Source organism: Pan troglodytes, chromosome 18 (genome assembly GCF_028858775.2).
Source record: "Pan troglodytes isolate AG18354 chromosome 18, NHGRI_mPanTro3-v2.0_pri, whole genome shotgun sequence".
Lineage (NCBI taxonomy): Eukaryota > Metazoa > Chordata > Mammalia > Primates > Hominidae > Pan > Pan troglodytes.
In genome coordinates this window covers 56,534,534-56,547,787 of record NC_072416.2, presented here as the reverse complement: position 1 = coordinate 56,547,787, position 13,254 = coordinate 56,534,534, and the positions used below count along the sequence as shown (strand labels likewise).

The window sequence follows — 13,254 nt, the reverse complement described above, 5'->3', positions numbered from 1 at the left end:
TGTCACTTTAGCCTTCTGCAGTAAGCCATTTCTTCCACCTGAAGGCTGGAAATGAGCTGATTGTGGGTGTGTATACAATTTCTAGGCTAAGATCTTGAAGTAGGACTTAGCACTTTGAGTTATGTTGTTGTGGCCTGGTTCCAGAAGGAGGTCTGATACAATATGGTCATGTAAGATGACCTCTGATCAGTCCTTTTTCCTATACCTTAGTATTTGCTTTGTACATTCAAGGGGACATTTTGTTATCTTTAGTCTTTTATTCTACTTAACAGAATATATAATACAGAATCAGGTGAGTGGAGTTTTCATTGTCCTTACTTTTTAGAAACTGAAAATGTTCACAAATACAAGAGTAACATTAATACATTGAACTTTTTATTAAAAGGAATTGAAAGGGTATCAGAGAAATCATTTTATCCTTGTCCCCCCATCCCCACTCCTATAGACATGGTACTTAGTTTTAGAGGGGCGGAGTGAGAGGCAGTGGGACACCTAGATCCAGAAATTGTGATTCATCTTTAGAATACTCTTAGTGTTGTGAACACTATTATATGCTAGTTTAATTTTTTTTTTTTTTTAAATTCAACAAGTTAAAGGGACCAAGTAAGTTTTGGGGCATAATTTACACCTGCAATAAAAGATTAGAAACAGCCTTTCAAATGAAGCCAAACACTTCAGTGGGCACTGTAAAATGCTCACTATTCTGATGAATTAATTTTAATAGTTTTTGTAAGAAGTCTTTTTTCTATAAACTTTATTCTTTTTACATTTTCCCAAGCTAGTGGAGAAGTTGCTTTCTTTTAAGAGCACTTGAGCCACAAATTTTAAATAAGCCAGCAGTGTGTCTTTAAGTAGTTAATGCATATTATAATGAACAGTTTGTCCATTAAACTTGGATTTATAAAAAAGACATATATCTATTATTGTGTATCACAGGGTATACTGAATACATTTCCCTGTATGGAGCTCAGTTTCTGTTACCCGAATTTTCCATTGGTTAACTTTAAGTAGAAACTGGTAGTTTTTGGTTAACCTTGATTTACAAAATCATGAATGTGATTGCCAGTAGGAATTGGATTGTCTTATTTAAACAAGGTGTTGACTTTGTCCTCCCCAACCCCCCAGATTCCCTTGTTTCAGGCCCATCCACAGTTGAAGCAGTGTGTGCGTCAGGCAATTGAACGGGCTGTCCAGGAGCTGGTCCATCCTGTGGTGGATCGATCAATTAAGATTGCCATGACTACTTGTGAGCAAATAGTCAGGAAGGATTTTGCCCTGGATTCGGAGGAATCTCGAATGCGAATAGCAGCTCATCACATGATGCGTAACTTGACAGCTGGAATGGCTATGATTACATGCAGGGAACCTTTGCTCATGAGCATATCTACCAACTTAAAAAACAGTTTTGCCTCAGCCCTTCGTGTAAGTTGGCTATTTCCTTGGTATAGGTACAAAACGTATTACTGCTTGTCTGTAATAATTTTTTTCTTTGTCTATATATGGCACTGGGCATTACCACTTATTCTTAATAATCACCATATTTGTTTGATGTCTTCCATCATTTTAGATCGTAATTCTGTGAGGGAAAGCATCATGTCTGTGTTGTTTTTTTTTTTTTTTTTTTTTTTGCTGTTATATTCTCAACACAATCTTTGACAGATAGTAGATACCCAAATATTTGTTGGTTTAAATAAATTAAGATTTAAAAAGGAAATGTGATATCTGACAATCTCATTTCTGTTAACCAGGAAGGATGAAAGCTGTTTGAGAAGGCCGATAAAAATGACTTAAAGTGATGTTGCATGTGCACACACTTTTCAAATAATTCACTTACTAGTTTTGAGTCTCAGATATCATGGTTAATAATTCAGGTATCATGATTAATAATTTGTTTACTGCTTTAATGATTTTTTTTGGTTTTTTGCCTTTTTAAAAAATGTTTCATGAGACAGGGTCTCACTCTGTAGCTTAGGCTAGAGTGCAGTGGTGCAGTCTTGGCTCACTGCATCCTCCACCTCTGAGGTTCAACTGATTCTCGTGCTTCAGCCTCCCAAGTAGCTGGGATTACAGGCATGTGCTACCACGCCCCACTAATTTATGTATTTTTTTAGTAGAGAAGTGGCTTCACCATGTTGGCTAGGCTGGTCTCGAACTCCTGGCCTCAAGTGATCTACCTGCCTTGGCCTCCCAAAGTGCTGGGATTAGAGGTGTGAGCCACTGCGTCTGGCCTGCTTTACTGATTTTAAGGCATGTTCACAATAAACTGATAAGGTGTCTAGGATATTTTTGTCTTAAAAGTGAGGAAGCTGTTAAGACTGTTTCAAGATCACAGCTTGTTCATAAGTAGAGTCAGAACTTAAAATGCATTTGCCAACTGCACTGCATTTTCTACTATCCTGTCTGTCCACATCAACTTTCAAGTCTTTTTCCTTCTATTCCCCCCACCCACCCCCACCTCCATTAATAGACTGCTTCCCCACAACAAAGAGAAATGATGGATCAGGCAGCTGCTCAATTAGCTCAGGACAATTGTGAGTTGGCTTGCTGTTTTATTCAGAAGACTGCAGTAGAAAAAGCAGGCCCTGAGATGGACAAGAGATTAGCAACTGTAAGTGTTTAGAATTTGCCTTTTAAGATTTTCTTTTTTAATTTAGGGAAGTGCCTTATAACAAGAACCTCAGTGACTTTTTTTGTTTGCAGGAATTTGAGCTGAGAAAACATGCTAGGCAAGAAGGACGCAGATACTGTGATCCTGTTGTTTTAACATATCAAGCCGAACGGATGCCAGAGCAAATCAGGCTGAAAGTGAGAATTGGGGCTCTGTCTTTCCCTGTCCCGTCTTTGTTTTATTTTTAATGTTGTTGTTGATTGAACTCCTTACTGGAATTAGGACAGCAGGGTTAAATATTGTTTATGAGAAAACATCTTAACTTGATAGCATTTCACTGAATGGCTGCCTGTGGAGGAGGTATGGAAATAGCTCTAAATTCCCTTGCTCCTCCAGAGTTGTTGAAGTGTTACTACTCTAAGGAGTTCATGTGCCTGCTAGTTTTCATGTTTCCCAACTTGGGCTTCTCACATTAATGGTTGCTTATTGTTCCCAGTGAGACAGTGAGAAATCTGATAATATTTACCAGCTTCAAGGGAGAATTGCACTGGCATTGTCCCATGTGAGGCATTTTCCAAGAGAAACTCTCAGTTAATTTATAAATGAGGTGACTCTTAGCAGGATTCAGGGAAATGAGAAGCCCTCTTCTGAACTGCATTTGTGTGTGCATGCATGCTTAATCATGCTGTTATATGTTGTAATGACTCTTGTGTCCCTGAGCTTACCCACATGCAGACTTTCCACTTTCAAAACAGTTTATTTTGATTATTGAGTGAATTCTGTCAAAATAGGTTTTCTTCTTTCAAGGTTGGTGGTGTGGACCCAAAGCAGTTGGCTGTTTACGAAGAGTTTGCACGCAATGTTCCTGGCTTCTTGCCTACAAATGACTTAAGTCAGCCCACGGGATTTTTAGCCCAGCCCATGAAGGTAAATGTGTTTTAGATTCAATTGAGTGTTTTGCCAATTAATTTAAATGTTTTTGACATTTAATATATGTTTTTGACTTGCTTCCTGGGAGAATAATTTACAGGGGAAAAAACACCTATAGTTTTTGAGTTGTAGGTATTCTTTGTGTCCAATTAAGTATGACGTACAGGGGATTAAAGAAAAATTGACATGGGTGTGGGTGATTTAACTTTAATGTTCGGCCTAATTAGGGGAATTCTCATGGTAACATAATAACTTTCGGTTTTTTATTTTTAAATTTTATTATTTATTTTTTTGAGACAGGGTCTTTCTCTGTCACCCAGGCTGGAGTGCAGTGGCGCGATCTCAGCTCATTGCAACCTCCACCTCCCAGACTCAAGCGATCCTCCCACCTCAGCCTCCTGAGGAGCTAGGACTACAGGCGTGTGCCACCATGCTCAGCTAATTTTTGTATTTTTTGTAAAGATGGGGTTTTGCCATGTTGCCTAGACTAGACTCCTCTAGTTTGACTCTAGTCTAGTCAAACTGCTGACCTCAAGTGATCGCCTACCTTGGCCTCCCAAAGTGCTGGGATTACAGGCCTGAGCCATTGTGCCCAGCCTTCCCATTTTTTAAATAAAAGAATTTTCTAAAATTTTCAAAGGTGTTTACAGAAAACTTGGAAATATAGGGAAAAATATTTTCCCCCGAACCGGTCGATAGTAAGTTGCTGACCTGATACCCCCATCGCTCCTGAATCCTTTGGTTTGTATTTCTTACAAAACCTTTTTCCTTTGGTTTGTATTTCTTAAAAAACCCTTTTCCTGTGTGACCACGGTACAACCATTAAGGTCAGAAATGAATACTAATAACCTTACTCCATCTAATTCATAGACCTCACTCGAGTTTCACCATGTATCCCAATAATGCATAGTAAAAGACCTGTTTTAGAATCACACATTTCTTCAGTTGTCATATTTTTAAAGTCTCCCTCAGTTCTAGCTGGTGTAGGTAACTCAGTTTTTCCTCATCTTTCATGACCATAACACTTCTGAATATTATAGGCTAATTATTTTCTAAATGACTTGATTTGTTTGTCCAGTGTATTCTCATGACTAGGTTCAGGTAATGTGTTTTTAAAAATAGGAATAGCTCAGAAGTAATGCTGTATTCTTATTCTATCCTATCAGGCTTTGACAGTTGGACTGAGTACTATATTTTTCATGGTTTGAAACACTTACTTTCTTAGGATATAGAGGGCTTAGTAGATGGTACAAGTGGTGCTGCCCTCAGTCTGTCTCATTATTACTAATGCTCTCTTTTATCACTTGATTATGCTGCTGTCTGCCAGGTTTTCCTCTCTCAAATGAAACACCTCTTCCCTTATGCTTGCCTTGTACTGTGCCACTTGATGGTATTAATTCTGAATAGCTCAGGAAGAAGGAAAAGAAGAGGCCCTCCATGTTTGAATGTAGAAATAAGAAAAAGGGAGTAAACATACTAATAGACCTCTATTTGATACATGTGTCAATAAAAAACCTTAACATTCTTTTGTCTCTTGTTGGTTGTTTCCTTCTGTAAAACAGCAAGCTTGGGCAACAGATGATGTAGCTCAGATTTATGATAAGTGTATTACAGAACTGGAGCAACATCTACATGCCATCCCACCAACTTTGGCCATGAACCCTCAAGCTCAGGCTCTTCGAAGTCTCTTGGAGGTTGTAGTTTTATCTCGAAACTCTCGGGATGCCATAGCTGCTCTTGGATTGCTCCAAAAGGTTGGTTCTTAAGCTATTACTTTTAGAAAATACTAGGTGTGTAAACATTTATTGACCTGCACCACCATCTACATATTTATGCAGTTATGCTTAAGATTTCATAATATAAATCAAGTTCTATAAGTAGGTGATTTTTTTTTTTTCCAACGTAGAATGTAGTCATGGCAGTTTTGAATGGTAAACTTGGAAATCTTTATTTTTTTTCTTAAAGATATTCTGGAAATGTGATTTGAAGAAACTTTAAAAGGTAGCCCTTTAGAGGGGTGTGTGTGTCTGTGTGTGTGTGTGTGTGTGTAAGAGACAGGGTCTCTCTCTGTCAGGCTTGAGTGCAGTGATGTGATCATGGGCTTAAGTGAACCTCCCACATCACCTTCTCGAGTAGCTGGTATTACAGGTGCTCACTGCCAAGCCAAGCTAATTTTTAATTTTTTTGTAGAGACAGGTCTTGCTTTGTTGTCCAGGTCGTTCTCAATCTCCTGGGCTCAAGTGGCCCTCCCTCCTGAGCCTCCCAAAGCGTTGGGATTATAGGCATGAGCCACTGAGCCCAGCTGCCCTTTAGATTTTGAGGGACAAGTTGATCCAATAATTTGGATCAGGGTAGGTAGGGAGCCCTGGGTTTTAACTACAGCAGAGCCTTTTATGACAATGAAGAGCACAGAATGAACTTAAATCAGATAGAATTTAGAGTGTGTGTGATAGGCAACTGAAAGGGATGTTTGGAGAGTGGAAAGGACAGGGAGGCTTTGGAAGGTATTTGGTACTTGGCATTGAGATTTGGTTTCTGGCTGTGATAGTTGGGCCAAGCACTGTATTTTTCATGGTTTTGAACGCTTTCTTTCTCCCATAGGCTGTAGAGGGCTTACTAGATGCCACAAGTGGTGCTGATGCTGACCTTCTGCTGCGCTACAGGGAATGCCACCTCTTGGTCCTAAAAGCTCTGCAGGATGGCCGGGCATATGGGTCTCCATGGTGCAACAAACAGATCACAAGGTCAGTAGCCATCTTCGAAAAGTAGTGAGTATTGGACTGCGACTAGGTCGGACACTTGGACTTCCTACTTCTGAGAGGTGAGAATTGTTAAGTAGTTGTTTTCCATCTGGTCTCTACCTTCTCCCCATGTTGGATATAGAAAACCAGTACCTTGTTTTGGGGAATAAATTGTAGGTCATTGTTTTAAAAGGTTTCAGTGATTTCTCAGAAGTGGTATTCATGTATAAGTATTTTAATGTCTTAAATGGAATACTCTATCCTAGGATTTGAAAGGAAAGCTTGGGCTATCTGTTCTATTTCATTACTGGCTGTTTTTAAATTTGGACACTGATTTGGAGTTGAATCTCAAGGCATTCTTAGTTTGGAGCAAATTTCCATTGAGTAAAATGGGCCCTTTTACAGTATGGTTAAGCCTATATGAGTAAAGATATTGAACTTTTTCTAGGTGCCTAATTGAATGTCGGGATGAATATAAATATAATGTGGAGGCTGTGGAGCTGCTAATTCGCAATCATTTGGTTAATATGCAGCAGTATGATCTTCACCTAGCGCAGGTATGGAAGGAATTTACTTGCACGGACAAAAGGACTCAGGGAAGTACGTTTGCTCTTAAGTGTTTTCCCTCTCACATTGTGTTTTCTGTGTTGCCAGTCAATGGAGAATGGCTTAAACTACATGGCTGTGGCATTTGCTATGCAGTTAGTAAAAATCCTGCTGGTGGATGAAAGGAGTGTTGCTCATGTTACTGAGGCAGATCTGTTCCACACCATTGAAACCCTCATGAGGATTAATGCTCATTCCAGAGGCAATGCTCCAGAAGGGTGAGGATGAAATGCTTTGAGATCCCTGTGCATTTAGTAGTCTCCTAATATCTTTAGGAATGAATATGCAGACTTACTAACATTACTTGTTATAACTGCTTTACCAACCACATATGGGTGGGTAGCTTTGGTAAGGGCTAATATTGTCACTTGAAGTATGAAAGCTTAATTGACTGCCAAGTCTTCTTGGCACAGAGCAGTACATACGGTACCAGACTTAGTGTCAGAGTCCTGTGTTTAAGCCCTGGTCATGCCACTTAAAAGCTTTCTGATTTTAGGCAAATTGACTTATCCTCCTTAAACCTATTCTTTATAGAAAATGGAAATAATTTCTCAAAGAACTATTGGAAATAAAGAGAAGTAACGTAAAGAAAGCATGGTACATAGTAGGCAAGCAGTGAATATTTGTCGACTCTGAACATCAGTTTCATTTAAATGAACACGTTTTTTGGGCAAGAAGTAGCTTAACTGAGGGCAGTTGTTTGCGTGTTGTATGCTCATGAGCAAGCGGATAAGAGACTAAGTATAGTTTTGTTTCAGTGTGGAAGTGGTAAAGCGAAGTGGTAAACCACTCTGGTGGTTGCTGTTAAATAAGTAAACTATACATGCATATGTCTGTAAAATCACAACTACGAGGAGACTGATTTTCACCCTTTATTTATTGTGCTAGATTGCCCCAGCTGATGGAAGTAGTGCGATCCAACTATGAAGCAATGATTGATCGTGCTCATGGAGGCCCAAACTTTATGATGCATTCTGGGATCTCTCAAGCCTCAGAGTATGATGACCCTCCAGGCCTGAGGGAGAAGGCAGAGTATCTTCTGAGGGAATGGGTGAATCTCTACCATTCAGCAGCAGCTGGCCGCGACAGTACCAAAGCTTTCTCTGCATTTGTTGGACAGGTAGAGCTTTTGGAAAGAAAGGTGCTTTTTATTCAACATAAGTAGGGTGTGATGCCTCCAATATTAAAGCTCAGTATTGCGTACATGTGGTCAGACAGTTACCTCCATACTCATGCAAACCCAAACTGTCATCATTATATGGTTAAATTACAGCCTGTTTTCTCATGGTTGATCACTAAGCAGTAAAGGCAACATTCCCTCCCACCGTTGGTTCTGTATATTCCATTTCAGTTGTCACAGCTACAAAGTACAATGGGTCAGATAATGAATAATAAAACTACCAAATGTATTTTTACTAGCACTGATGGGACTGTGGGCTAATAAATATGTAAAATTCTCACAGTAGCCCACATTAAAAAAAAATGACAAAACAAAAATGCTTATTTAAATGGTAGAGTGTTTTATTGTATTTTCTAATTTAAATATCTACCTAAACGTAGTGACATGTTCCTTTGGAAAATACTTCCCAGTATTTTCATTAGATTTGATGCAAGTTGGACTTTGACTTAAAAGGGTTAGGAACAAAGCACCTAACTGAAAATCAAGTTTGGCAGGAATGTTTGTGAATAGGATGAACAGGAAAAATGTCGGAACCGAGCCATAGTACCATTTAGCATTCGTTTTTTATTATCACTGGTTGCTTTCAGCGACTGTGAGGGAATCAGACACAATAAGTCCATGTGTCCTAATTTATAATATAACTTGGCAAGAGTGGTACTTTTCCTGAATTGACCTTGGAATTTCCTTTATTAGAACTGTTGTAATTTTTTTTCAGGGTGAGTTGTCTGCTTATTTCTGCAGATTGACCATTATATTTCTTCAAACTGAACCCAAAACTTTTAGGTATATTGCTAAAGAAAGATTACAAATTAGGTCTCTTTTCAAATTAATGACAATTGAATGTGGAAGAACTGACTTCAATTCTAGAAGTTATTTGAAACTAGGTTTACTTTTCAGCCAGGTGCTGTGGCTCACGCCTGTAATCCCAGCACTTTGGGAGGCCGAGGCAGGCGGATCACGAGGTCAGGATATCGAGGCCATCCTGGCTAACACAGTGAAACCCTGTCTCTACTAAAAATACAAAAAAATTAGCTGGGTGTGGTGGCGGGTGCCTGTAGTCCCAGCTACTCGGGAGGCTGAGGCAGAAGAATGGCGTGAACCCAGGAGGTGAAGCTTACAGTGAGCCGAGATTGCACCACTGCACTCCAGCCTGGGCGACAGAGCGAGGCTCCGTCTCAAAAAAAAAAAAAAAAAAAAAAAAAAAGAAATTAGGTTTACTTTTCAAAATGAATGTTACTCAGTAAATCATACCGAGTATATTTCTCCCGTAAAAGAATCCAGGGAATTACAAAGCATACCCTACTGAAAAGCTATTACTGCATGTTTTATAGTCTGATTTATAATTTGAATGGAAGAAATTGGAATCCATTGGTCTTTCTGATCATTGCTATTTCATGGGTATGGATGTGGCACCTGTCTCAGCCCTTCCTGCTGGCTTATTTGCTCTCATTTCATCTTTCTCTTGAAAAAGATAGTGTATTATACTTTTCTGTGCTGTTTTGTATCCTTTTGAAAATTCTTTCCTTCTTGTGCTCCTCCTTGACCATAGTACTCAGTCCTAATATTCCTCACTCTCTGTTAGTTTTACAGATACCAGTGTAGACAAAAAGTCCCTTTGCCATGCTGGCATTCTGTCCCAGCAGAGTACAGTATTATCGTAGTCCAACCAGTTCAGTTGTCTTTACTGCTTATCAGGAACAGTTAAGTTGTTTCAAAAATTTCAAGATAACCTTGAAGTTTTTTTTTTCTGAACTTGGTTTCTGTGTTTAGTAAGTAGTGAACTGTTCTTCCTCTGTAGCCTTAATGCGTATTTTACTGTTGTCTTTTTTTGTTTGTTTGTTTAAAGGGTTGAGGGGAACTAGCCAAATAACATTCCCACTGTGCTTCACTTCTAGTTCATATGTCATATAGTTTCTAATTTTTCCTTTCTTTTAAATAAACTTGTGTTTCCCACATTATTTTAACTTAATGTAACATTTTATTACATTAAAATACCTAGATCAGATGTGTATTTCCATTTGGTACTTACCTGTTGTACAAATTATTGATTTTTCTGGGGGTAGCTTGTTGGAGTTTTAAAATCTTTGTTATTGGTTAATTCAGTTTGAGGAAATTATCTTCAAATCCTTCAGAAGTAAATTACCTTAAATTCTGTGAGAAAGTAAAATATGTGCAATTTAGTCTTCTCCTTGGAGTCCACAATGTCTTAACATGACTTACAGTTAACGAACAGTTTGTTTTATTTGCATGGTTAATTTTTCACATTATTTGGTGGGGACCTACTGTTCAAAATTGCCATGATAATCTGTCTGTCAGTTTCCATCTTCCCTGTTCTACATTAAACTTAAAACTGGAGGAATTCTGTCATGGCACCTTAATGGGAAAATAATTCTGATAATACATTTATTACAATGTAAGAATTAGAAATATGACAGTAGGAACAAATGAGAATATCTCTTAAGCCTGAAAATTAAAGGTATATGAAGTTTATTTGTGTGTGTTACCTCATTGTGTCTTTATTTTTTGTTCCCGTTGTAGATGCACCAGCAAGGAATACTGAAGACCGATGATCTCATAACAAGGTTCTTTCGTCTGTGTACTGAAATGTGTGTTGAAATCAGTTACCGTGCTCAGGCTGAGCAGCAGCACAATCCTGCTGCCAATCCCACCATGATCCGAGCCAAGTGCTATCACAACCTGGATGCCTTTGTTCGACTCATTGCACTGCTCGTGAAACACTCAGGGGAGGCCACCAACACTGTCACAAAGATTAATCTGCTGAACAAGGTCTGAAATCCTTTCTTGACTTAGTCTTGGTCTACATCAGTGGGGTGTTTTATTTATTTATTTATTATTATTTTTTATTTTGTTTCTTTGAGAGAGTCTCACTCTGTCACCCAGGCTGGAGTGCCTCCGAAGTAGCTGGGAATACAGGCATGAGCCACGATTCCTGGAGCTTTTCTATTTTTAGTAGAGTCTTACCATGTTGCCGAAGCTGGTCTCAAACTTCTGGCCTCGAGTGATCCACCTCTTCCCGTAGTGCTGGGATTACAGGCATGAACCACCATGCCTGGCCACATCAGTGGTTTCTTTTTATTTGAGATGGAGTCTCGCTCTGTCGCCCAGACTGGAGTGCAGTGGTGCAATCTCGGCTTACTGCAAACTCCGCCTCCTAGGTTCACACCGTTCTCCTACCTCAGCCTCGTGAGTAGCTGGGACTACAGGCACTCGCCAACATGCCCGGCTAATTTTTCTTGTATTTTTTGTTTTGTTTTGTTTGTTTTCTGTTGTTTTGAGACGGAGTCTCACTCTGTCACCCAGGCTGGAGTGCAGTGGCGGGATCTCGGCTCCTGCAAGCTCCGCCTCCCAGATTCACGCCATTCTCCTGCCTCAGCCTCCCGAGTAGCTGGGACTACAGGCACCCGCCACCGTGCCCGGCTAATTTTTTATATTTTTAGTAGAGACAGGGTTTCACCGTGTTAGCCTGGATGGTCTCGCTCTCCCAACCTCGTGATCCGCCTGCCTCAGCCTCCCAAAGTGATGGGATTATAGGCGTGAGCCACAGCGCCCGGCCACATCAGTGGTTCTTAACCCTATTGGGTCCCTCAAGTGACCCGCCTGCCTCGACTTCCCAAAGTGCTGGGATTACAGGCATGAGCCACCATGCCTGGCCACATAAGTGGTTCTTAACCCTATTGAGGCCAACCCTTCCCCCAAACATTTTGTTAATGTCTCTTTTCTGTCCTGAAATTAAATTTGTAAATAATATGTAAACATACCTGCTCTGTCTTAGAATATAGTGCCTTAACCGAAATACAAAAAGAGATCATAATGTATTTCAGTATGTTAATGCTTGGTAGTATGAATTTGCCCCATATACAGAATCACTGTGAGTGGGTGGCTAGATGTGCCTCCTGCTGATAGATTGGCAACTCAAGTACATGAGTGATATTAGTCATTGGCTTGATTTACACAGTGGAGTTCCTGGAAATTTGAATATTAAAACAATGCAAAAATACTTGTAAAAATGGACTGTGATTTTGGATTTGGGAAATTAGAGATGTGTTCTTCAAGCCCCTCACTGTTCAGTGGGCAAGTCAAGTGGAATGGGATCTCTGCAGCCTAACAGCTTTCCTGGCCCCTGCCTACTAAATGCCAAGACAGGCGTAAATCATTCCCACATGTCAACTTCATGTCAGACCAGACAAATTAGATTGTTATATTGTGTTAACATGGTGAAATGTGAGGGGCTTTGCTGATTTCTAGAGCTGAAGAAGAACCATTGGGCATTTGTGGAGAATATTCAGGTGTGGTCCAAGGATGTTGAAATGCAAAGAAACACACAAAACACTGAAGGCGGAGTCAGACCAATTTATGACCCTATCGGCTGCCAGCATGTAATTTTGTATTCAAATTGTATATATGCTTTCCTTTAATGTTGGGTTTAAGAATGCAAAGTTTAAAAAGCATGACATCAAAGTGGTGAGTGGATTATCTGAATGATTTACAAGCTCTGATTTGTGTTTTACGTAGGTCCTTGGTATAGTAGTGGGAGTTCTCCTTCAGGATCATGATGTTCGTCAGAGTGAATTTCAGCAACTTCCCTACCATCGAATTTTTATCATGCTTCTCTTGGAACTCAATGCACCTGAGCATGTGTTGGAAACCATTAATTTCCAGACACTTACAGCTTTCTGGTGAGTATTGTGTTTGCGATTTTGTGTTAAGGTTTGCTGGATTAATGTAGTAAAATTTTGGGAGTAGAACTCTTGAGCATTTTGAGCCTACATTCATGTGCTGTTCACTGTATTTAAGTTGGACTGTGCTTCTGACTAAGGTTTTTCTTCTTTCAGCAATACATTCCACATCTTGAGGCCTACCAAAGCTCCTGGCTTTGTATATGCCTGGCTTGAACTGATTTCCCATCGGATATTTATTGCAAGAATGCTGGCACATACGCCACAGCAGAAGGTGTGGCTGCAGTTTATCTCCTGTAGATGAAGACTATAACTACCTGGGCTTATTTATTAGCATTGCCTGTAGATTTCTATTAGTCATTTAGTAGTAATTGTACTTCTTCCAAACTTAGTTGGGAATGCTATTTAGTGTTCACTCAAGTCAATTACTTGACTGCCTCTGCCTGAAAGCCATTCCTCAGTGATTAGGTGTTGTTGCTTCAACTCAGTTGT

The 13,254-nt window shown here is 39.7% G+C and overlaps 1 protein-coding gene across 29 annotated transcripts in view; it reads left to right on the top strand.

Moving 5' to 3' along the window:
- The window catches only part of CNOT1 (CCR4-NOT transcription complex subunit 1), a 110,344-nt gene that overhangs the window by 85,268 nt on the left and 11,822 nt on the right, over positions 1–13,254 (top strand). For 15 of the 29 annotated variants that reach the window (XM_511007.7, XM_009430912.4, XM_009430911.5 and 12 more), the window contains 12 exons: positions 1,126–1,422; positions 2,468–2,608; positions 2,701–2,805; positions 3,416–3,535; positions 5,101–5,292; positions 6,140–6,282; positions 6,728–6,836; positions 6,934–7,103; positions 7,774–8,005; positions 10,604–10,852; positions 12,599–12,762; positions 12,919–13,036. In XM_511007.7, the coding sequence (XP_511007.2) occupies positions 1,126–1,422; positions 2,468–2,608; positions 2,701–2,805; positions 3,416–3,535; positions 5,101–5,292; positions 6,140–6,282; positions 6,728–6,836; positions 6,934–7,103; positions 7,774–8,005; positions 10,604–10,852; positions 12,599–12,762; positions 12,919–13,036 (2,040 nt within the window). Of the gene's footprint in view, positions 1–1,125; positions 1,423–2,467; positions 2,609–2,700; positions 2,806–3,415; positions 3,536–5,100; positions 5,293–6,139; positions 6,283–6,727; positions 6,837–6,933; positions 7,104–7,773; positions 8,027–10,603; positions 10,853–12,598; positions 12,763–12,918; positions 13,037–13,254 lie in introns of all 29 variants that reach the window. The other 14 variants (XM_009430906.5, XM_054668431.2, XM_009430909.5 and 11 more) reach the window with 1 other exon arrangement.